The sequence below is a fragment of the Ictidomys tridecemlineatus genome, chromosome 3 (genome assembly GCF_052094955.1).
Source record: "Ictidomys tridecemlineatus isolate mIctTri1 chromosome 3, mIctTri1.hap1, whole genome shotgun sequence".
Classification (NCBI taxonomy): domain Eukaryota; kingdom Metazoa; phylum Chordata; class Mammalia; order Rodentia; family Sciuridae; genus Ictidomys; species Ictidomys tridecemlineatus.
Window position 1 is genome coordinate 139,277,767 of NC_135479.1, and position 23,902 is coordinate 139,301,668.

The window sequence follows — 23,902 nt, forward strand, 5'->3', positions numbered from 1 at the left end:
CCCAGCTCCCAGCCTTAACACTCCTGTTCCTTTCCTTTGGGGTTTTCTCCAGGGCACTCTGGGAGTTTCTGGGAATTTCACTCTTCCTTGGTGTTGTAGGTTCTTGCCCCAAGAAATGTGCTCGAGGGGAATGGCAGCCTAGATAAGGCTCCTGGATGAGAGCCCTGGGCTCTGTGCTTTCCCAGCTGAGGGTGAGAGTGGTCAGGGAGACCAGGCCAAGGTGGGTAGTGACTCCTTGCATTTGGCCTGTTGCTTCCCAGGTACATGTCCGAGGCGGTCTGCATTCAGGTGGACCAGGGGACCAACTGGGGGCCAAAAGAACTCCTTAAAGACCTCCTTTGGCCCAGGTGCACCACTCAGGCCCCCCCAAGGAGTGGCAAGGCTGCACCTGTACAGAAGGTAAGGAGTATCGGGTGTGCTTTGAACCATGGGGGTCTGTGGTTGCACATGTGTTGGGAGAAGCCCCGGATGTATGGCTGGCCCTAAAGCTGAAGCACTTGGAGCATAAGGAGTAGGATTATGGACCTGGAGGGTGCAGGGTCCAGGTCACAGGGCTTCAGAGCACACCCAGGTGTCCCTGGATAGAGAAAGAGAAAAGACTAAAACACACTTTCTGGTTGGCTTTGTGCCAATCCTTACTTTTTTGGTCCCCAGTTTCCTCATCTATTAATGAGGACTGAAACTAGTCCAGTAGTTTATGTTTTAAAGAAAATTCTGTTTCTTTTATATGTGTGTGTGTATGTGTGTTGTTTGTGTGTATGTGTGTATGTATGTACATGTATAAATATCACTTGTAGATGGACACATATATTTATTTTATTTGTTTATTTTTATGTGGTGCCATGGATTGAACCTAGTTCCTCATGCATGCTAGGCAAGCACTCTACCCCAGAGCCACAACCCCAGCACTCCAGATTCTTTATTTATGGAAATTTTTTACATACAATGTGAAACATTTGTGTAGGGCATTAGGTGTACAGTGGGGTGGGTAACCCACAGTGCCCCCCATGGTCCCTTGCTGTGATGTGGTGCCAGCTCTCTCCCTTGTCCTGCCTCTAGGCATCCAGGGACTTGACTGTGAGCTGTGGGGTGGAGGATAGGGAGATCCCTCACGTACTGACTCTGATTTTAGTTTCTCATCAGCCCAGTGGTGCATTGGGAGGCTTCCAAGGGAGGATTGGCCTCCTATTCTCCCTTCACACCCAGCAAGGCCAGGACAAGCAGCAGAAGTTCATCCCCTGACCCCCATGTGGGGGGTCTCTTGTTCCTGAGTCCTCACTCCCCTGTTGAGAGTGCCAAGACCCCCATGTCTGTTATATACACATATTTTGTGCTGCTTCCTATGGCAGCTGTGCCTATGTGCCCTAGGTTCAGGGAAGTGTGGGTGGAGGCTCTGAGGGGCTGGGACAGAGCCCTGCTGGAAGGGGAGGATCCTTGCTCTCTGGAGACTCAAGCTCATGAACCAACACTGCCTGACTCTTTGCCCTTGGGCAAGACATTCAGCATGTCTCTCATCCTTAAAATGTGGCAACAGTAATAATCACAGTCACTGACCTGGCTGGCTTCCTGGCAAGGGCTTCAGATGGACAATACCCACCAGCGTGGGTAATACCAAGTGTGCCGGAAAGGATTCCATATAATAGGAAGGGAACTTGTTTATTATGAGTCCTAATAGGGTAGTAGATTACTCAGAAATTACAAAGTTTCAGTTAAACATGAGTAAGTTTTGGAGATATAATGGTCAATAAGGTTGTTCCAGTTAATTTACTGCACACTTGAAAACTGATAATATAGTTGGGTACAGCGGTGCCCATCTATAAGCCCAGCTACTCAAGAAACTGAGGCAGGAGGATCACAAGTCAAGGATCAGTAACTTAAAGAGAATTATTTTCTGTATCAAAAAAAAGTTTTGGGGATGTAGGTCAATGGTAACACACCCCTGAATTCAATCCTCAGATGTGGAAAAGGAAAGAAAAATTGACCATCAGTTTTGTGGGTTTTCTGTTTGTTTGAGGTGGAGTTCCCAGTATGTTGGCCAGGCCAGCCTTGAACTTCTGAGGTCAAGCAAACCTCCTATGTCAGTGTGCTGAGTCCTGGAAGGCAGGTGTGCACCACTGGACTGGCTAGAAAAGGGATTGTAAACTGGGTTTGGCGGCACATGACTAATTCCAGCAACTCAGGAACTGAGGAACATTTAGGCCAGCCTCTGCATTTAGCAAGACTGTATCTCAAAATAAGAAGAGCTAGGGAAAAAGCCAAGTGGTAGGATGTCCTTAGGCTCAAACCCCCAGTGCTGGGGGAAAATGTGTGTATACACCCATACACACACACACACACACACACACACACACACACACATACACATACACACTCTCTCTCTCTCTCTCACACACACACACATAGATATAAAGATACACACACACATATATATATTTTATTATATAGGAGGATTAGGAGATTTTAGATTTCTGCTTTGGGGCTAGTATGAATAAGCATGAAAACTCATGTCCTTGAGCATGCTAGGCAAGAGCTCTACCATTGAGCCACACCAGAGACCTTACATTTAAATTTGGGTTATTTTCTCACTGTTAGTTATTAGAGTACCCCACTTTTATCTCTTTTTTTTTCCATTTTTTTGGGCGTGAGGGGGCTTCCTCTGATGCTCAGACTGGTCTCAAATTTGTGGGCTGCAGTGACTCTCCTGCTCCTGATTTCTGAGCAGGGGGGATTACAGGTGCATGCCACCATACTTGGCTGTAAAATCTCATATTGATAAGACATTTTACATGGGATAGGAATCCCAGAATAAAAAAGAGAAATTTAAGATGACTGGGCATAGTGATGTCTGCCTATCATCCCAGTAGCTCAGGAGGCTGAGGGAGAAGGATCATAAGTTTGAGACCAGCCTGGGCAGTTTTAGCAAACCCTATCCCAAAGTAAAAAGGGCTGGGAATGTAGCTCAGTGGTATAATGCTCCTGGCTTCAATACCTAGTACTTCCAAAAACAATTAAAAGAATAAAAACATTAGGGCTAGGGATGTGGCTCACTGTTACAGTGCTTTCCCAGCAGGCATGAAGCCCTGGGTTAGAGCCTTAGCACTACATAAAAATAAATAAAATAAAGGTATTGTGTCCATCTACAACTAATATATTTTTTTAAATAAACATGAAAGCTGGGCTTTGTGGCACATGCCTGTATTTCCAGCTACTCTGCAGACTGATACATAAAGATCACTTGAGTCCATGAGTTAGAGATAAGCCTGGGAAAAATGGTGAGACTGTAAATCCCGAATAATAATAGTCCTAATGATCATAATAATAATGATAATAACTTGTGTAGCCCTGTAATAATAACTTGTGTACCCCTGTAATCCCAGAGGCTCCACGTAGTGGTAGGATGATCACAGGTTTGATACACATGTTGGGGTCTTAACAAGACTCTTGTCCCAAATTTGCAAAAGGGTAGAGGACTGGGGATGAAGCTCAGTGTTAAAGCACCCTTGGATTCAGTCCCCAGTCCATCAGATGGGGGAGGAAAAAAGCCAATTTGACTCCATAACATTAAGACCTTGGAACTAAAGGTAACTTGTGGTAATGTTTAGCAGGTGCTTACCAGCTTGATGCCCTGGGTTTAATCCCAAATACCAAACAGCAAAAAAATAAAATAAAAGTAAATAAAAGTAAATAAAATAGAAACCCTTTATGTGTATATCCCAAATCACAAATGAATATCTTACTTTTTCAAATACATACATTTTGACTCAGAAATGTAATATTTAGCATGTGTGTCCTTGGGGAACCAGAGAGCAGCACATATTATGGGTTTTGTCCCATTATTTAGCTAGCAAAATGTTTTAAAAAATCAACTCAAATATCATTAGTAGTAAATTGGTTAAAAATATGGCATGACCATGTAATGTACTACAAGATTATTTGAAATGAATTTAGGGGAAAAAAACTGTAATGTTTTCCTGGGTTCAGTGGAGCATGATTGTAATCCCAGCAGCTTGTGAGACTGATTTAGGAGGTTTGCAAGTCCAAAGCCAGACTCAGCAACTAAGCGAGGAACTAAGCAATTTAGTGAGACCCTGTCTCAAAAAATAAAAAGGCTGAGAGTATGGCTGAGTGGTTGAGTATACCTGAATTTAATCCCTGGTACTCTTCCTCCTCCTCACCAAAAAAGATCTGAAATAGTAATCACTGTATAAAGTGGGTTCTTGGTTTCAAAACCCTACATTTGTATTCCCTGAATTGCTGAGGTTGGAATGAGTCTGCCATCCTGTGTTCTCTGTCTAAAGCCTAGAGAAGAACCAGACATAAGAAAAGATCCTTCTTTCTGTCTGCTGTCTCCTGACGTTTGTTCTTGGCTTAAGCCTTTTCAATTAGGAGCTACTCTGGTAGGTGAAGAACAAGGGGAAATACAGGTTTGACACTTCTGTCCCTCTCCCCAAACAAACCCAGCACTCCATTCCCATTCCTCTGTTTGGATCTTTCCTGTTGATTTACAAAATAAATATGGAAAAGTAGAGTATTAGAAAACAAGACCATTTAGATTTTAGTCAAATCTAAAATTATGTGTATGGGTTTGTTTTATGTATGTTGATGTTTATCTCTGAAAATGGATAGTATTAGAGCAATTCAAACCACAACTCATGTCTGAATTTCTCTTTGTTAGGGCATGCCAGAACAGGGGGCTCAGTTGCCACAAACCTTCAGGGTCCTCAAAGGAAAGCCAACGGAGCATCCTCTAGCTGTGCGGGGTGTCAACAAGTATTATAACGCCAGCACCTTGAAGAAGAAAAATGTCAGATTTCCTCCTACTGGTGAGACCTCAGACAGTGCTAAAAGACTGAATCCCATGGAACCTTGTGAAGCACTAATAGATAAAAAGATCATTTCTGGAAAAATAAAAGGATAAACTGTATTGTTCCTACTTTCTCCTACATAAATACCCTTTTTGTCAACTGTCTGGATGGCTCTTGAACATCATCTGGAGATTGAGGATTTCATTGATCTCATAATTTTGTTAGAACTGGAATTGGATCTGTTACATAGTTTTTCATATTTCTTATACATTATAATTCAACATGTTAGTGGGATTCACACTTGTTCCATGTTGTTACATTTACTTGGTTTTTTTTTTTTTCTCCTCACGGGTTTAAATGTTTTTTAGTTGAGAAGGAAAAATTGTTGATTTCTAAACATGTTTATGCTAGAGATATGTTTATTGTCAGTGGCCTAGAAGGAATTTTTGCTTTATAAATGCATAGACCTTGAAATAAAAAGTATTTTCTATTCAAAAATTATAAAAATAAACATCTTACCTCAAAAAATTTATTCTTCAGAATTAGAATCTAAGTGGGTAAGAAGTAAAATATACTGGATTTTTAACAACAGTTTGTGTAAGGCAGCATTGGAATGAAGTCCACGAGGTACAGTTGGTTGACTGATCCCTGGTATGTCTTTGGAGATTTAGTTAGTCTCTTCTCCTCGCTGGTTCTGCTGCTTTCTCTTCTTTGCACTGAATTTTAAAAGATGCAACATCATTTCTCTCATTTCTCTCTGTGCAGATTTTGCCCATTACAACCCCAAGATATATAATTTTTATTTAATATTCTTTCCATCTCTAAAGTCATTATATAGTTTTAAAAATAATCTAAGTATGCAAAAATCATATGTGGTTGGATTAATTGTATTTAATATCTTTACATCATCACAGAGAGAAAGACTGTGTTCAAAAAAGAAATAGACTTCTTTGCAACTAATACTGATCTTGACTTTTTCTATAAATAACTTATCTGGTATCCTTAGGAAAAGCTTGTATGTTACCTAGAACTCCTGCGTAACCTAGTAAGTTGCATTTTACAAAGAAACAAACCATGTGAAAAAGAATTCTTTTCCCACTTGCCATGTTTGGTGGCTTTATATCCCCTTGCTTCTTGATACTCAAGAATATTTGTCATATCACCTTTAGTGCTTAAGAAAGTATCTTAAACAAGGAATGTATTATTTTAATACAGCTTGGGTGGGTATGGGTTTCATTACACTTTGGTGGGGGCAGGGTACCGGGGGTTGAACCCAGGAGCACTCAACCCCTGAACCACATTCCCAGCTCTATTTTGCGTGTTATGTAGAGGCAGGGTCGCATTGAGTTTCTAAGCACCTAGCTAAATTGCTGAGGCTGGCTTTGAACTCAAGATCCTCCTGTCTTTGCCACTTAGGCCGATTGGATTACAGGCATGGAAATACCAGGCCAGGGATCCATTACATTTTAATAACTTCATTGAAGTATAATTTACATACCATGAAATCCAATTATTTGAAAGATCAATTCAGGTTTTACAAAATGTATTTTTAAGGTTTCCTTGAGATTATAGAGTTAGTAGCTGAGTCTTATTAAATTATTATTTTTGTTACGATTACTGTCATATTTCTAGAGAAGTAATTCTACTTAAAATGAAATCGGTTTTAACACATTTCAGATGCTCCTCATTTATATTATTTATTATATTATAGAAAAGTTTTCTGTGGTACATTGTTAACATTCCTTTCCCTTTCACTTTCAGAGAAGGATTCCTTCCCTTCTGGAACACCAACAGTAAGTTGATGATGTATTTCTTATAGTTCTTGCTCTAATTAATGTTACCAAAAGAAATCTGTTTTTCATTTTTTTAATTTCTAAAATAAGAGGTAGGGCTGGGGTTGTGGCTCAGTGTTAGTGTGCTTGCCTGGCATGCATGAGGCACTGGGTTCCATTCTCAGCACCACATACAAATAAATAAAATAAGGGTTCATCAACAACTTTTAAAAAATGTTTAAAAAAATAAAATAAGAGGTAAAGAAATGTTTAATGTTTCTAAATAGCACTCCAGAATATTTATCATAATGTTTATTTACTTTTCCATATTTTAGAAAATCATCTTTAATTTTAATTGAATATATTGGAACCAGTGATGATTAATCATTTAAAAATTAGCTATGGAAAAAATAACTTCTTAAAGTTTGTTTTAAAAAAAGAGACCTGGTCACCTTTTAATCTTTGACTTTTCCTGGCTTGTCTTCCTTTGCTCCTGAACACAGCTGAACACCAATGGACCGGAAACATCAGCAATAGTAATGGAGGCAGATGATGGTGATGGAGAGGTACAGCCTTTCACTGCCCCACAACATGGCCACACAAGACCAGTGAGTGACTAATGACCTGGTGTGCACATCTGTACATGTGTGTTTGAAAAACAGCTGTTTGCATTTGACTTTCAGAGATAATTTCAAAAAGCCTTCAGCTTTAAAATATTTCATTATGAGAAGATTAATTTAAGATTAGAGTTTTTACCTAAAGAGTACTCATCAAAAACCACTTTTTTGAAAAATAAAAATCAATGGCTTCTTTAAAAGTTAGAATACTTAACTCACTGGGTTTTTTCTTTCCATGCTTTGCCCCCCCCTTCCAGAGAGATCATCTATTGCTGTGTTTTTTCTCTGTTTCATAATGTGGGTAACTCTTCTACCTAAAACTTAAATGTTTCTTCTTCCCCATCTTATGTACTTTATTTCTCCTTTTGACATTTCCCTCAAAGCATTGATGGCATTCTAAAGACAGTTGAGAGTGAAATTCCTCACCTGCTGAGGGAGAATTTCAGCAGTAATGAGCTCAGGTGGAGCCAGGGAGAGAAGTACTAAGGGGAATGGACTGTGATGTGGTGGCTCTGAGGACCGCCATTGGATTCCCATCTCATGACAGATGGCTATGTTTTCTATATTCCTTACACCTGGCTCTTTGAAATGAAAGGGAGAGTATGCAATATATTTGTGTAAAATGTTATGAGACTGGATTAATGATAGATTATTGTAGTGGAAACTACCACAGTGAAACATAAAGATAGAAATGAAAACAACTTTTCAATGCAATAGCATCAGTGAGCTGTGAGACAGTTTCAAGGGTTTTCATGATGTGTAATGAAGTTCTGATAGAAAAAACCAACCCAAAAAATCTATCTCCCAAAAGCTATTAACCGCTTCCTCAAATAAAGTAAAGTCAAAAGCACCTCTACCAACCTGAATAAATAAATGTCTTGTCTCTTATAAAAGTACCTTTAAAAGATAAAACCATTTAACTAAAAACAATAACAGTAAAGGCAGGAGATATGCATATAAAATGACAATAAGAGCTTCCAGGCCAAGAACAAGAACCCTAAGCTTATTGTCCTTGGTGACATGGGGTGTCACATGATGGTGGAGTGTGATCATTCAAAGATGCAAACATTCAATAATAAGAGGGAGTCTTACCTAATTACTAAGCAGCTTAAGGCCCTGGGTTTAATCCAAAACACCAAACACACACACACACAAAAAAAATTTGTTTAAAAATCCCTTCATGTATCTATCCCAAATCACAAATGAATATGTTACTTTCACCTACATACCTTTTGACCCAGAAATGTAATTTTTAGCATGTGTGTCCTAGGGAAACCATAGAACAGCATAGATTATGGATTGTGTCCCATTATTTTGATAGCAAAATGTAGCAAAAAGTCAACTCAAATATCATTAGTAGTAAATTAATTAAAAATCTGGCATGACCATTTAATGTACTACTAGATTATTTCAAATGTATTTAAGGGAAAAAAAAGTGTAATGTATTGCTGGGTTCAGTGGAGCATGACTGTAATCGCAGAAGCTAGTGAGGCTGACTTAGGAGGTTTGCAAGTTCAAAGGCAGACTCAGCAATAAGCGAGGAACTAAGCAATTTAGTGAGACCCCTGTCTCAAAAATTAAAAAGGGTGAGGGTATGGCTGAGTGGTTGAGTGCCCCCTGAATTCAATCCCTGGTACTCCTCCTCCTCCCCACCTAAAAAGATCTGAAACAGTAAACGCTGTATAAAGTGGGTTCTTGGTTTCAAATCCCTACTTTTGTATTCCCTGAAGTGCTGAAGTTGGAATGGGCCAGCCGCCCTGTGTTCTGTATCTGGGTAAAGTTAGAGCAGAACCAGACATAAGGAAGCATTCTTCTTCCTGTTTGCTGTCCCCTGACTTATGCTCTTGGCTTAAGCCTTTTTCATTAGGATCTACTCTGGTGGGTGATGAACAAGAGGAAATACAGGTTTGACACTTCTGTCCCTCTCCCCAAACAAACCCAGCACTCCATTCCCATTCCGCTGTTTGGATCTTTCCTGTTGATTTGCAAATTAAATATGGAAAAGTAGAGTTTTAGAAAACGAGACCATTTAGAATTTAGTCAAATCTAAAATTATGTGTATGGGTTTGTTTTGTGTATGCTGATGTTTATGTCTGAAAATGGATAGTATTAGAGCAATTCAAACCACAACTCATGTCTGAATTTCTCTTTGTTAGGGCATGGCAGAGCAGGGGGCTCAGTTGCCACAAACCTCCAGGGTCCTCAAAGGAAGGCCAAGGGAGCATCCTCTAGCTGTGCAGGGAGTCAACAAGTGTTATAATGCCAGCACCTTGAAGAAGAAAAATCTCAGCTTTCCTCCTACTGGTGAGACCTCAGACAGTGGTAAAAGACTGAATCCCATAGAAACTTGTGAAGCACTGATAGATAAAAAGATCATTTCTGGAAAAATAAAAGGATAAACTGTATTGTTCCTACTTTCTCCTACGTAGATACTGCTTTTTGTCAACTGTCTGGATGGCTCTTGAACATCATCTGGAGATTGAGGATTTCATTGATCTCATAATTTTGTTAGAAATGGAATTGAATCTGTTACATTTCCCCCCATATTTCTTATACATTATAATTCAACATGTTAGTGGGATTCACACTTGTTCCATGTTGTTACATTTACTTGGGTATTTTTTTTCCTCCTCACGGGTTTAAATGATTTTTAGTTGAGAAGGATAAATTGTGAATTTCTAGACATGTTTATGCTAGAGATATGTTTATTGTCAGTGGCCTAGAAGGAATTTTTGCTTTATAAATGCATAGACCTTGAAATAAAAAGTATTTTCTATTCAAAAATTACATGCAAATACATAAAAATAAATACTTTACCTCAAAGGATTTATTCCTCAGAATTAGAATCTCAGTGGGTAAGAGTTGAAGTATAGTAAATTTTTAAAAACAGTTTGTGTAAAGTAGCATCGGCGGAATGGAGTCCACGTGGTGCAGTTGGTTGAGCGATCCCTGGAATATCTTTGGAGATTTAGTTAGACTCTCCTTCCCCAAGCTGGTTCTCCTGCTTTCTCTTCATTGCACTGTACATTAAAAGATGCAACATCATTTCTCTCATTTCTCTCTGTGCAGATTTTGCCCATTACAACCCCAAGATATATAATTTTTATTTAATATGTTTTCCATCTCTAAGTCATATATATAGTTTTTAAAAATAATCTAAGTATGCAAAAATCATACGTGGTTGGATTAATTGTATTTAATATGTTTACATCATCATAAAGAGAAAGGCTATGTTAAAAAAAGAAGTAGAGTTCTTTGCAAGTAACAATGATCTTGACTTTTTGTATAAATAACTTACCTGGTATCCTTAGGAAAAGCTCGTACTTTCACCTAGAACATCTGAGTCAACTAGTAAGTTGCATTTTACAAAGAAACAAACCATGTGAAAAAGAATCCTTTTCCCAGTTGCCATGTTTGGTGGCTTTATATCCCCTTACTCCTTGGTACTCAAGAATATTTGTCATATCACCTTTACTGCTTAAGAAAGTATCTTAAACAAGGAATGTTTTATTTTAATACAGCTTGGGTGGGTATGGTTTTCATTACACTTTGTTGGGGGCAGGGTACCGGTTATTGAACCCAGGGTCACTCAATCCCTGAACCACATCCCCAGCTCTATTTTGTATGTTATGTAGAGGCAGGGTTGCATTGTTTTCTAAGCAGCTAGCTAAATTGCTTAGGCTGGCTTTGAACACAATATTCTCCTGTCTCCGCCTCTTGAGCCCTTTGGATTATAGGCATGGAATTACCTGGCTAGGACTCCATTATATTTTAATAACTTGATTGAAGTATAATTTACATACCATGAAATCCAGTCATTTGAATGATCAATTCAGGTTTTTCAAAATGTATTTTAAGGTTTCATTAAGATTAAAGAGTTAGTAGCTGAGTCTCATATAAATTTTATTTTTAAGTTACTATTACTATCATATATCTAGAGAAGTAATTCTACTTAAAATGAAATCAGTTTTAACTCATTTCACTTGCTCCTCTTTTATATTATTTTTCTTTTTGTCATAGAAAAGTTTTCTGTGGTAAATTGTTAACATTCCTTTCCCTTTCATTTTCAGAGAAGGATTGCTTCCCTTCTGGAAGACCAGCGGTAAGTTGATGATGTATTTCTTATAGTTCTTGTTCTAATTAAGGTTACGAAAACAAAATTTTTTTTTTTTTTAATTTCTAAAATAAGCGGTAGGGCTGGGGTTGTGGCTCAGTGTTAGTGTGCTTGCCTGGCATGCATGAGGCACTGGGTTCCATTCTCAGCACCACATACAAATAAATAAAATAAGGGTTCATCAACAACTTTTAAAAAATGTTTAAAAAATAAAATAAGAGGTAAAGAAATATTTAATGTTTCTAAATAGCACTCCAGAATATTTATCATATGTTTATTTACTTTTCCATATTTCAGAAAATCATCTTTATTTTTCAATTGAATATATTGTAACCAGTGAGGTTTAATCATTTAAAAATTAGCTATGGAAAAAATAACTTTTTAAAGTTTGTTGAATATAAGGAGACCTGGTCACATTTTAATCTTTGAATTTTCCTGGCTTGTCTTCCTTTGCTCCTGAACACAGCTGAACACCAAGTGGCCGGAAAAATTAGCAATTGTAATGGAGGAAGAGGATGGTGATGGAGAGGAACAACCTTCCACTGCCCCACAACTTGGCCATACAAGACCAGTGAGTGACTAATGGCGTGGTGTGCACATCTGTGCATGTGTGTTCGAAAAACAGCTGTTTGCATTTGACACTCAGAGATAATTTCAAAAAGCTTCAAGTTTAAAATATTTTACTATGAGAAGATTAATTTAAGATTAAATTAAAGTTTTTACCTAAAGAGTACTCATCAAAAACCACTTTTTTGAATAATAAAAATCCATGGCTTCTTTAAAAGTTAGAATACTTAACTCACTGGGTTTTTTTCTTTCCATGTTTTATCCCTTTTTCCAGAGAGATCATCTATTGCTGTGTTTTTTCTCTGTTTCATAATGTGGGTAACTCTTCTTCCTGGAACTTAGATATTTCTTCTTCCCCAGATTATGTACTTTATTTCTCCTTTTGACATTTCTCTCAAAGCCTTGATGACATTCTAAAGACAGTTGACGAGCTGGGGATGTGGCTCAAGTGGTAGCCCGCTCGCCTGGCATGCGTGCGACCTGGGTTCGATCCTCAGCACCACATACCAACAAAGATGTTGTGTCCACCAAGAACTAAAAAATAAATATTAAAAATTCTCTCTCTCTATTCTCTCTCACTCTCTCTTTAAAAAAAAAGACAGATGAGAGTGAAATTCCCCACCAGCTGAGGGATAATTTCAGCAGTAATGAGCTCAGGTGGAGCCAGGGAGAGAAGTACTAAGGGGGCTGGCCTGTGATGTGGTGGCTCTGAGGACCAACATTGATTCCCATCTAATGACAGAAGGCTGTGTTTTCTATATTCCTTACAACTGGCTCTTTGAAGTGAAAGGGAGGGTATGCATTATATTTGTATAAAACGTTATGAGGCTGGATTAATGATAGATTATTGTAGTGGAAAAAATTCGGTGCTGGGCCGACCTGATCAGATTGCCCATCAGAATGTCGGAGCCCCTTCAGAGTGTGGTGGACCACATGGCCACCCGTCTCAGGGTGTCCCCAAGCAGGATTCTTTTGCTCTTTGGAGAGACAGAACTGTCCCCTACGGCCACCCCCAGGACTCTGAAGCTTGGAGTGGCTGACATCATTGACTGTGTGATGCTAGCAAGTTCTTCAGAGGCCACAGAGACATCCCAGCAGCTCCGTCTCAGGGTGCATGGCAAAAAGAAACACCAGATGCTGGAGATCTTGTTGTCTCAGGATTCTCCTCTCAAGACCCTCGTGTCACAGTATGAGGAGGCCATGGGACTCTCTGGACACAAGCTGTTTTTCTTTGATGGGACAAAGCTTTCAGGCAAGGAACTGCCAGCTGATCTGGGCATGGAATCCAGGGACTTCATTGAGGTCTGGGCCTGAAACCCTGTTTGGAGGGCCCTCCAGGACTTGGGGACAAAGCATTTTTGCCCTGTCAGGGTTAGCAGAAGCTGAGTTAGAACCTATCTTTAAGCTGAGGCAAAATCAAGGAATGAACTTTGACTCTATCTCCTATTGACCCTGGTCTCCAGCCTAGCTGCTTGGTTAGTTGTGTAGTGGTCGTGGCTGCCCTGGGGGGCCTGTGGCTGCATGACAGGTCCTGCTGAATTGTGCAGCCCCCAGGACATGGAGAAGATGTCTCCCCCCTCATCTCTCACCTTCATCTCCTGTCTCTTCCTCCAAATGTCTGTTCTATGAACTGTTGCTCTTATTCAAAGAGTGACTTGAAGTAAATGAGGGTTGGGTTATGGGCTTCCAGGCCTGGGACACAGGGCCTTAGATCACATCAAGTACCAACAGCGGCCTTATCCTAATTTGGGGGCTGGGAATGCAGTTTGCTGGGGGCACGTTCTCCAGAGTGGTGTCTGGGCTGCAGCTTAAGCCCTGGAACACTCTCCAAGAACGAAGGTACTAGGGTCTCAGCCACGGCATCTCCTCTCCCCAGGACCCTTTAGAGCCCCCTTTCTGGTACACACTTCCTGGTGCACACATTTGAGGCAGAACTGAGCACAGCCATTTGGTTTTGGACTTTGGGATCACAGTCCCATGCAAGGATCCTGGTTTTGTGGCATTTCTGCCTTTCTTCCCATCATCCTGTCCCATCGGAACCCTGTTTGTTTATTCTATATCTTTGAATATCACTGTGTCCTTATAGGATACGGTGTTCAGGAGTGAATATGCTTTTACTGTTGTGTGAGATTGTGGTGCAATAGGTTTCACTCAGTATGTGTGGAGCTGTAGCCTCTGCTCATTCTAGATCTGTCACGTGGTACCCCATAGGGGCATCGACCCATTCCACTCACACGTTGCCTTACGTAGCGGACAGCGGGGTGCCACCACCTCCTGGCACCACATTCCAGGCCACGGTCAACATCCTTTTCGGTGTCCCTTCTGCGCTTGTGTGAAACTTCTCTGGCATACACACCCAGGATGGGGTTACGGGTCACACAGGCTAATCTCTCTGGCCTTCCACTGGAGGCTTCCTTCCTCCTCATCCTCCGCAGCACTTGGTACTGCCCAGCTGTCTGGTTTTCGCCAGCCGGGTGGGCCCAAGGGGCACAGCGTTTAATGTATTCCCATTGGATCACCAGTAATTTGGGGTATCTTGTCGCTTGCCCCTCGGCCCGGCTGGCTGCTCTAGGAATGAATGGCTCCTTTTCCCACAGGACTTCCTTTTTGTGTGTTGTGTGTGTTTCCTCTGAGGAGTTCTTTATATATTTCTGGGTAATTGCAAATAACTCAGAATGGCACTTTGTGAATCTAGGGATCCTTCACCGAATAGACATTCTTAATTTTAAGGTAGACACATTGTTTTTTTTTTGAAGTTTGTTGCTTTTTGATTTATTTGAAGTTAGTTAAGATATTTTTGTTTTCTTATGTTAGCTCACTTCTTTTCCTTTCACGTTGAGTCCGCAGAGTTCGGCTTGGTCCAGCTAGGACACCCTAGGCAGTGCCCTGGTTGGCCACTGTTCTGAGTGGTCCAGCACTGGTTGTCACTTGTTAATGCCAGGCTCTGCTGGTTGGAAAAGGTTAAACATCACCTTTAAACTATTTGATATGTACCTTTGTGTGTGAGACCAAGTTTTATTTTTTATCATAGAATGAGCCATTTTTCTCAGTTTTGTCTACTAAAAAAAAGCCATTAATCTTTCACTGATATGTGGTATGATAACCAGTGAGGTTTAATCATTTAAAAATTAGCTATGGAAAAAATAACTTCTTAAAGTTTGTTTAATAAAAGGACACCTGGTCACATTTTAATCTTGCTTGTCTTCCTTTGCTTCTGAACACAGCTGAACACCAAGGGGCCGGAAACATCAGCAATAGTAATGGAGGAAGGTGATGGTGATGGAGACGTGCGGCCTTTCACTGCCCCATGACGTGGCCATACAAGACCAGTGAGTGACTAATGAGCTGGTGTGCACATCTGTACATGTGTGTTTGAAAAACAACTGTTTGCATTTGACTTTCAGAGATAATTTCAAAAAGCCTTCAAGTTTAAAATGTTTTACTATGAGAAGATTAATTTAAGATTAAATTAAAGTTTTTACCTAAAGAGTCCTCATCAAAAACCACTTTTTTGAAAAATAAAAATCAATGGCTTCTTTAAAAGTTAGAATACTTAACTCACTGTTTTTTTCTTTCCATGTTTTGTCCCCTTTTCCAGAGAGATCATCCATTACTGTTTTTTCTCTTTTCATAATGTGGGTAACTCTGCTACCTAAAATTTAGATCTTTCCTCTTCCCCAGATTATGTACTTTATTTCTCATTTTGACATTTCTCTCACAGCCTTGATGGCATTCTAAAGACAGGTGAAAGTGAAATTCCTCCCCAGCTGAGGAGAATTTCAACAGTAATGGGCTCAGATGGAGCCAGGGAGAGAAGTACTAAGGGGGCTCCACTGTGATGTGGTGGCTCTGAGGACCGCCATTGGATTCTTATCTCATGACAGAAGGCTGTGTTTTCTATATTCCTTACACCTGGCTCTTTGAAGTGAAAGGGAGGGTAGGCATTATATTTGTGTAAAATGTTTTGAGACTGGATTAATGATAGATTATTGTAGTGGAAACTATCACAGTGAAATATAAAGATAGAAATGAAAACAACTTTAAATGCAATAGCATCAGTGAGTTGTGAGACAGTTTCAAGGGTTTTCATGATGTGTAATGAGGTTCTGATATAAAAAATCAACCCAGAAATCTATCTTCCAAAAGCTAAATAACTGCCTCCTCAAATATAGTAAAGTCAAATATAATTCTAGATGCCTGAATAAATAAATGTCTGTCCCTTATAAAAGTATCTTTCAAAGATAAAACCATTTAACTAAAAATAATAACAGTGGAGGCAGGAGATATGCATACATAAAATGACAATGAGAGCATCCAGGCCAAGAACAACCACCCTAAGAATCTTGTCCTGTGTGACATGGTGTGTCATGGGATGGTCGAGTGTGATCATTGAAAGATGCAAACATTCAATAAGAAGATGGAGTCTTCCCTAATCACTAAGGAAAGAAAGAATAAAAAAGTGAAAAATGAGAGATGGAGCAACAGGAATGCTCCTGCATTGCTAGTGAGAGGCTCCACTCCAGATTAGGATTTTTTCAGTTTCCCACAAAATAAAACATGACCTTACCACCTATACCAGCAATGTGTTTCCAGGTATTTGCCCCCATGCATTGAGATGTGTCCACACAAAAACCTGTGCAAAATTTTTATAGCATCTTTATTCATGTTTGCTAAATCTATAACAAGATGTGTTTCAAAAAGTGAATGTGAGGACTGTGTGGAGCTCAGTGGTAGAGCACATGCCTAGCCTGCTGAGACCCTGGGTTCCATTCCCAGCACCACATATAAACAAAAGAAATCCAATGTATGTGCTACATCCATACAATAGAAATAGGATTCATGGATAAAAACTGAGATATCATAACATCAAAAGGCATGAAAGAATTTTGTGTTATCTATTTATTTATGACAGGAAAATAACTTGTATAATTGACTACATGCCTATGGCGTGGACATATTATTCTCTGAAAGATCTTTTAGAGCATAGTGCTTAGTGGTGCCCTTCCATCTAAAGGGGCTAGATGCTCTCCAATTGCAAGTGTAGCGTGTGGGCTAGAAGTGTTCATCCATGCTAGGGCAGTGTCTAGCATGAATGTTTAGGACATCTCAAGTTTGAGGAGTTTTATAAAATCATTGATTGCAGGGATTGAGAGGTGTGAAGAGGATGAGTAGTAGGTTTTTAGGACAGTGAATTTATTCAGTATGATATTATAATGGTAGATACACAGGACAATATTCATTTTTCAAATGTCATAGAATTATATAATCCAATACAAAGAGTGAACTCTAATGTCTAAAGTGTCAGCTTTGGATTTTTTTTTTTATTGATTGTTCAAAACATTACAGAGCTCATGATATATCATCTTTTGTACATTTGACTCAATTGGGTTTTGAACTCCCATTTTTACCCCAAATACAGATTGCAGAATCACATCTGTTACATACTCACATTTTTACATAATGGCATATTAGTGACTGTTGTATTCTGCTACCTTTCCTATCGCCTACTATCCTCCCTCTCCTCCCCTCCCCTCCCATCTTCCCTCTCTTCCTCCTCTGCTGCTGTTCAATTCTCTCCCTTTTTTTCCCTCCCCCTTGTCCCTCATAACCTCTTATAATTTTGTGTATCATTGAAGGTCTCCTACCATTTCCATATGCTTTCCCTTCTCTCTCCCTTTCTCTCCCCCCATTCGTCTTTGTTTACTGTTAGTCTTTTCCTCATGCTCTTCCTTCCTGTTCTATTCTTAGTTGCTCTCTTTATATCAAAGAAGACATTTGGCATTTGTTTTTTAGGGCTTGGCCAGCTTCACTTAGCATAATCTGCTCTAATGCCATTCATTTCCCTGCAAATTCTATGATTTTGTCATTTCTTCATGCTGCATAAAACTCCATTGTGTCTAGATGCCACATTTTTTTTATCCATTCATCTATTGAAGGGCATCTAGGTTGGTTCCACAGTCTAGCTATTGTGAATTGTGCCGCTATAATCATTGATGTGGCCGTATCCCTATAGTGCGCTCTTTTAAGGTCCTCAGGGAATAGTCCGAGAAGGGCGATAGCTGGGTCACATGGTGGATCCATTCCCAGCTTTCCCAGGAATCTCCATACTGCTTTCCAAATTGGCCTCACCATTTTGCAATCCCACCAGCAGTGTACAAGTGTACCCCTTTCCCCACATCCTCTCCAACACTTATTGTTGTTTGACTTCATAATGGCTGCCAATCTTACTGGAGTGAGATGGTATCTTAGGGTGGTTTTGATTTGCATTTCTCTGACTGCTAGAGATGGTGAGCATTTTTTCATGTAGTTGTTGATTGATTGTATGTCCTCCTCTGAGAAGTGTCTGTTCAGGTCCTTGGCCCATTTGTTGATGGGTTATTTTTTATCTTATTGTTTAATTTTTTCAGTTCTTTTTACATTCTGGATATTAGGGCTCTATCTGAGGTATGAGGGGTAAAAATTTGTTCCCAGGATGTAGGCTCTCTATTTACTTCTTTTGTTGTTTCTCTTGCTGAGAAAAAACTTTTTAGCTTGAGTAAGTCCCATTTGTTTATTCTTGTTATTAACTCTTGGGCTATGGGCGTCCTATGAAGGAATTTGGGGCCTGACCCCACAATATGTAGATCGTAACCAACTTTTTCTACTATCGGACGCAGTGTCTCTGATTTGATAAGTTTTGTGGCTGGCGAGAGAAAGGGATTCAATTTCATTTTGTTGCATATGGATTTCCAATTTTTTCAGCACCATTTGTTGAAGATGCTATCCTTCCTCCATTGCATGTTTTTAGCCACTTTATCAAATATAAGATCGTTGTAACTTTGTGGATTAGTCTCTGTGTCCTCTATTCTGTACCATTGGTCCACCTGCCTGTTTTGGTACCTGTACCATGCTGTTTTTGTTACTATTGTTTTGTAGTACAGTTTGAACTCTGGTATCGCTATACCTTCAGATTCACACTTCCTGCTTAGAATTGCTTTTGTTATTCTGGGTCTTTTGTTTTTCTATATGAATTTCAAGATTGCTTTATCTATTTCTACAAAAAATGCTGTTGAGATTTTGATTGGCATCGCATTAAACCTGTAGAGAATTTTGGGTAATATGGCCATTTTGATGATGTTAGTTCTGCCTATCCATGAACAGGGTACATTTTTCCATCTTCTGAGATCTTCTTCTTTTTCTCTCTTTAGGGTTCTGTAGTTTTCATTGTATAAATCTTTCACCTCTTTTGTTAGGTTGATTCCCAAGTATCTTATTTTCTTTAAGGATATTGTGAATGGAGTGGTTTTCCTTATTTCCATTTCAGAGGTTTTGTTGCTGATATACAGGAATGCCTTTGATTTATGCATGTTGCTTTTATAACCTGTCACTTTGCTGAATTCATTTATTAACTCTAGCAGCTTCTTTGTAGACCCTTTTGGGTCTGTTAAGTATATTATCATGTCATCCACCAATAGCAATAATTTAATTTCTTCTTTTCCTATTTTTATGCCTTTAATTTCTTTTGTCTGTCTAATTGCTCTGGCTAGTACTTCAAGAACTAAATTGAATAGATTTGGTGGTAGAGGGCATCCCTGTCTTGTTCCAGATTTTAGAGGGAATGCCTTCAGTTTTTCTCCATTTAGGATGATGCTAGCCTGAGGTTTAGCATATATAGCTTTTACAATGTTGAGGTAAGTTCCTGTTAACCTTACTTTTTCTAGTGGGGATGCTGTATTTTGTCGAATGCTTTTTTTGCATCTATGGAGATGATCATACGGTTCTTGTCTTTACGTCTATTGATGTGGTGAATAGCATTTATTTATTTCCGTATATTGAACCAGCCTTGCATCCCAGGGATGAATCCTACTTGATCATGGTGCACAAGTTTTCTGATATGTTTTTGTATTCGATTCGCCAGAATTTTATTGAGAATTTTTGCATCCAAGTTCATTAGAGATATTGGTCTGTAGTTTTCTTTCTTTGAAGTGTCTTTGTCTGGTTTTGGGATCAGAGTGATGTTGGCCTTATAGAATGAATTTGGAAGAGCTCCTTCTTTTTCTATTTCTTGAAATAGCTTGAGGAGTATTGGTATTAATTCTTCTTTGAAGGTTTTGTAGAACTCCGCTGTATACCCATCCAGTCCAGGGCTTTTCTTGGTTGGTAGTCTTTTGATGGCTTCTTCTATTTCTTCCTTTGTTATTGGTCTGTTTAAATTTGTGTGTCTTCCTGTCTCAATCTGGGCAAATCATATGCCTTAAGAAATTTATCGATATCTTCACTATCTTCTATTTTATTGGAATATAGGGTTTCAAAATACTTTCTTATTATCTTCTGTATTTCTGTAGTGTCTGTTGTGATATTGCCTTTTTCATCCCGTATGTTAGTAATTTGACTTCTCTCTCTTCTTCTTTTCCTTAGCATGGCTAAGGGCTTGTCTATCTTATTTATTTTTTCAAAGAACAAACTTTTAGTTTTATCAATTTTTTCCATGGTGTTTTTGTTTCAATTTCGTTGATTTCTGCTCTAATTTTAATTATTTCTTGTCTTCTACTACATTTGCTGTTGTTTTGCTCTTCCTTGCTAATTAATCGCTTCTCTGCAGTGCCACACTTTCTGTAGCCGCGGGGCAGGCTGTCAGAATCAGTCAGCCTGGATCTCCGGGGTCACACAGTTGGCTATTCTCAGCTTTGGATTAATAGAAGTACATCCGTATTTGTTCATTTGAGGTAGAGTGCTTGCCTGGCATGCACGAGCGCCATGGTTCAAGCCCCAGCACCTCCAAAAAAACAACAAAAGTATATTAATATATAGATTTGTATCCACAATAGGTATCATTGTAAGTATACTGCACTGTAATGCAAGATATCAATAAGAAAATGAGGAGCCAACATGGGAACATTTCATGTCACAGGCAACTCAGCGAGGATCTCTATTGTTTGCTCACTTTTTATACCTAAAATTTATACTAAATTAGAATCCATTAATTAGAAATAATTTCACTTGTAGAGACTGAAACAATTAAAAACAACTGTTTTCCAAACAGCTTATAAAAGTTATGGTTGTGACAAAGAGAGGTTTGTGGCAGGTATTAAAATACTTGTTGTTTAAGTCAATTGTATTCATAAGTAGTCTTCAGGCCTTAGTTGAAAGAACATAAAACGTTTTGCTTCTAAATTATGCACTTTTTGTTTCTTCTCTTTGGCAGCACCCACTCCCGAACATGGTGAAAAGGCTCACAACTTAACTCCTCACATCTTGGCAGCCAAGGAGGTTCTCCAGAAAAACTATGAATGGCATCCTACTCTTTTAATTTTCTGGAAAGGAAAATGTTAAAAATTTTAATAAAGTGTTCTTTGTTTTAATGGACTGGTACCATTAAATTTGCCATTTTAGGCCTGTTAAGTAGACAACTCAGAGGCATTAATTACACTCACAATATTGTACAAACTTCTGTTTCCAGCACACTTTTTCCCTCCAAACAGAAGCTCTGCCACCATGTAAGTAAGAACTCCCATTCCTCCTCCTCCACCCCTGGCTGCCACAATTCTTTTTTCTTTTCTTTTCTTTGTTCTAATTAGTTATACATGGCAGTTGAAGGTACTTTCACACATCATACACAAATGGAGTATAGCTTCTCATGTTTCTGGTTGTACGTGATATAGAATCACATCAGTCATGTGGTCACACATGCACCTAGGGCAATAATGTCTACTCTTCTTCCCACCTCATACCTGGCTCCCCTCCTTTCCCTCCCCTCTTCTTATCCAAAGTGACTTTATTCTTCCATAGCCAAGCTCCTTATTGTGAATTAGTGTCAAAATATCAGAGAAAACATTTAAACTGTGGTTTTTTGGAATTGGCCTATTTTGCTTACTATGATATTCTCCACTTCCACTCATTTACTTGCAGATGCCATGACTTTGTTCTTCTTTAAACCTGAGTAATATTCCATTGTGCATATTGACCACATTTTCTTTATCTGTTCCTCTGTTGAAGGACACCTAGGTTGGTTCCATAGTAAAACTCTTGTGAGTTGAACTACTTTATAGCATTGATGTGGCTGCATCACTGTAGTATGCTGATTTTAAGTCCATTGGAAATAGACTGAGAAGTGGGATAGCTGGGTCAAATTGTGGTTTCATCCCAAGTTTTCTTAGGAATCTCCATACTGCTTTCCATGCTGGTTACATCAATTTGCAGTTCTACCAGCAATCTATGAGTGTGTCTTTTCCCCCACATCCTCACCAACTTTAAGTTTTGCTTGTCTTCTTGATAATTGCCATTCTGACTGCAGTGAGATGAAATCTGAGAGTAGTTTTGATTTGTATTTCTTGAGTTGCTAGAGAAGCTGAACATTCTTTCACATATTTGTTGATGAACGTACATCTTCTGAGAATTGTCTGCTCAGTTCCTTAGTCCATTTATTGATTGGGTTACTTGGTTTTGGGGTGTTGAGATTTTTGAGATCTTTATATATCCTGGAAGTTAGTGCTCTATCTGATGTGCGTGTAATAAAGGTGTTCTGCCACTCTGTGGGCTCTCTCTTCACATTATTGATCATTCCCTTTACTGAGAAGAAGCTTCTGAGTTTGAATCCATCCCATTCATTGGTAAGGAATATTGTTTTATGGCCCAGAATATGATCTGTTTCAATGAAAGTATGAAGTGCCCTTAAAGGGAACGGGAGTTCTGTAGTTGTTGGGTGTTGTATTCTATAAAGTCAGTTAGGCTGAGGTAGTTGATACTGTTCCTACAACCTTCTATGTCTTTATTAATGTTTTTGCCCATTTAATGTATTTACTGAGAGACAGGTGTCAAAATCTCCCACGATGGTTGGTAAGTGTTTCTCCCTTTCATTCTGTTGATTTTTGCTTCATATATTCTGAAGCTGTGTTACTGGGGTTTATTATTAATTATTGTCGTATCTTTATTCAGGATTTCTATTTATGGTAATACTTTTGCAGTTTATTTTATCTGATATTAATACAGCAGTTCCAACTTTTCATTCTTCATTTTTGCATTATTATTTTCCTAACTTTTTAACTCAATCTATCTGTATCTTTAGATTTTAAGCACATCTCTTGTAGACATTATTAAGTCTTGATTTTTTTTAACCCATTCTGATAATCTCTGCCTTCTAACTGGGTGCTTAATTCATTCTGTCCAATGTACTACTGATATATTTGGACTTAGGCCTCATATTTTGCTCTTTGTTTCCTCTTTGTACCATCTGACCTTGGTCTTCTGTTCTTCCTTTTCTGTAATCTTAAATTTTAACCATCAACTTAGAGTTAATGTTTTTATTTAAAATGTAAAAAACTTCTAAGTCCATACTATTTTATTTTTTGGTACCAGAGGGGAACCCAGGGGCACTGGGTTCAGTCACATCCCCAGCCCCCTCCCTTTTTTTAATTTTTAGAGACAGGATCTCAGTACATTTCTTAGGGCCTTGCTAAGTTGCTGAAGCTGGCTTTGATACTCCTGCCTCAGCCTGAGTCACTGAGATTGCACACAAATTTGCCACCACACTCGCCTAGTCCATACTAATTTTAACCTCCTATAATATGGCACAGATTTGACAAGAATTCCATTTCCATACCTGATAAATTCCACCAAACAATGCTGTCATTTTTCTTTAAACTGTAGGATAATTTTTAAATGAATTATGAGAAAAAGTGATAGTTTGAAAGTATGATCTTGCATAATTTACATAGTTACCATTTCTGGCACTCAAATCTTTCTGAGGATTTGATCATCTACTAGTATCACTTTCCTTTAGTCCAAAAACATTTATTTAGTGTTTCTTGGAGTACAGGTCTGCTGGTGATGGGTTCTCCCAGCTTTCCTTTATCAAAAATTGTCTCCATTTTTTTAATGCTTTATATATATATTTTAATATACAAAGTGTATACATATATAAAGTATATACATACATACACCCGTTATGTGTATTCATGTTTATGTAGTCATTTGGATTTTTGACTTGATATAGGATTCTGGTTTGACAGTTTTTCCTTTCAGCTCTTGTTTAAAAAAAAACTTTTATTT

At 38.8% G+C, this 23,902-nt stretch overlaps 1 protein-coding gene across 6 annotated transcripts in view; it reads left to right on the forward strand.

Annotated features, from left to right (window-relative positions):
• LOC144376367 (palmitoyltransferase ZDHHC19-like) overlaps positions 1–21,216 on the forward strand; it is a 58,301-nt gene extending 37,085 nt beyond the window's left edge. For 3 of the 6 annotated variants that reach the window (XM_078043902.1, XM_078043900.1, XM_078043901.1), the window contains 9 exons: positions 261–399; positions 4,676–4,823; positions 6,567–6,598; positions 7,081–7,185; positions 9,351–9,498; positions 11,265–11,296; positions 11,775–11,879; positions 15,100–15,204; positions 21,060–21,216. In XM_078043902.1, coding sequence (XP_077900028.1) covers positions 261–399; positions 4,676–4,823; positions 6,567–6,598; positions 7,081–7,185; positions 9,351–9,498; positions 11,265–11,296; positions 11,775–11,879; positions 15,100–15,186 — 796 coding nt within the window. In that variant the 3' untranslated portion in view covers positions 15,187–15,204; positions 21,060–21,216. Of the gene's footprint in view, positions 1–260; positions 400–4,675; positions 4,824–6,566; positions 6,599–7,080; positions 7,186–9,350; positions 9,499–11,264; positions 11,297–11,774; positions 11,880–15,099; positions 15,205–21,059 lie in introns of those variants that run through there. The other 3 variants (XR_013436798.1, XM_078043904.1, XM_078043903.1) reach the window with 3 other exon arrangements.
• The last annotated feature ends 2,686 nt before the right edge of the window (positions 21,217–23,902 follow it).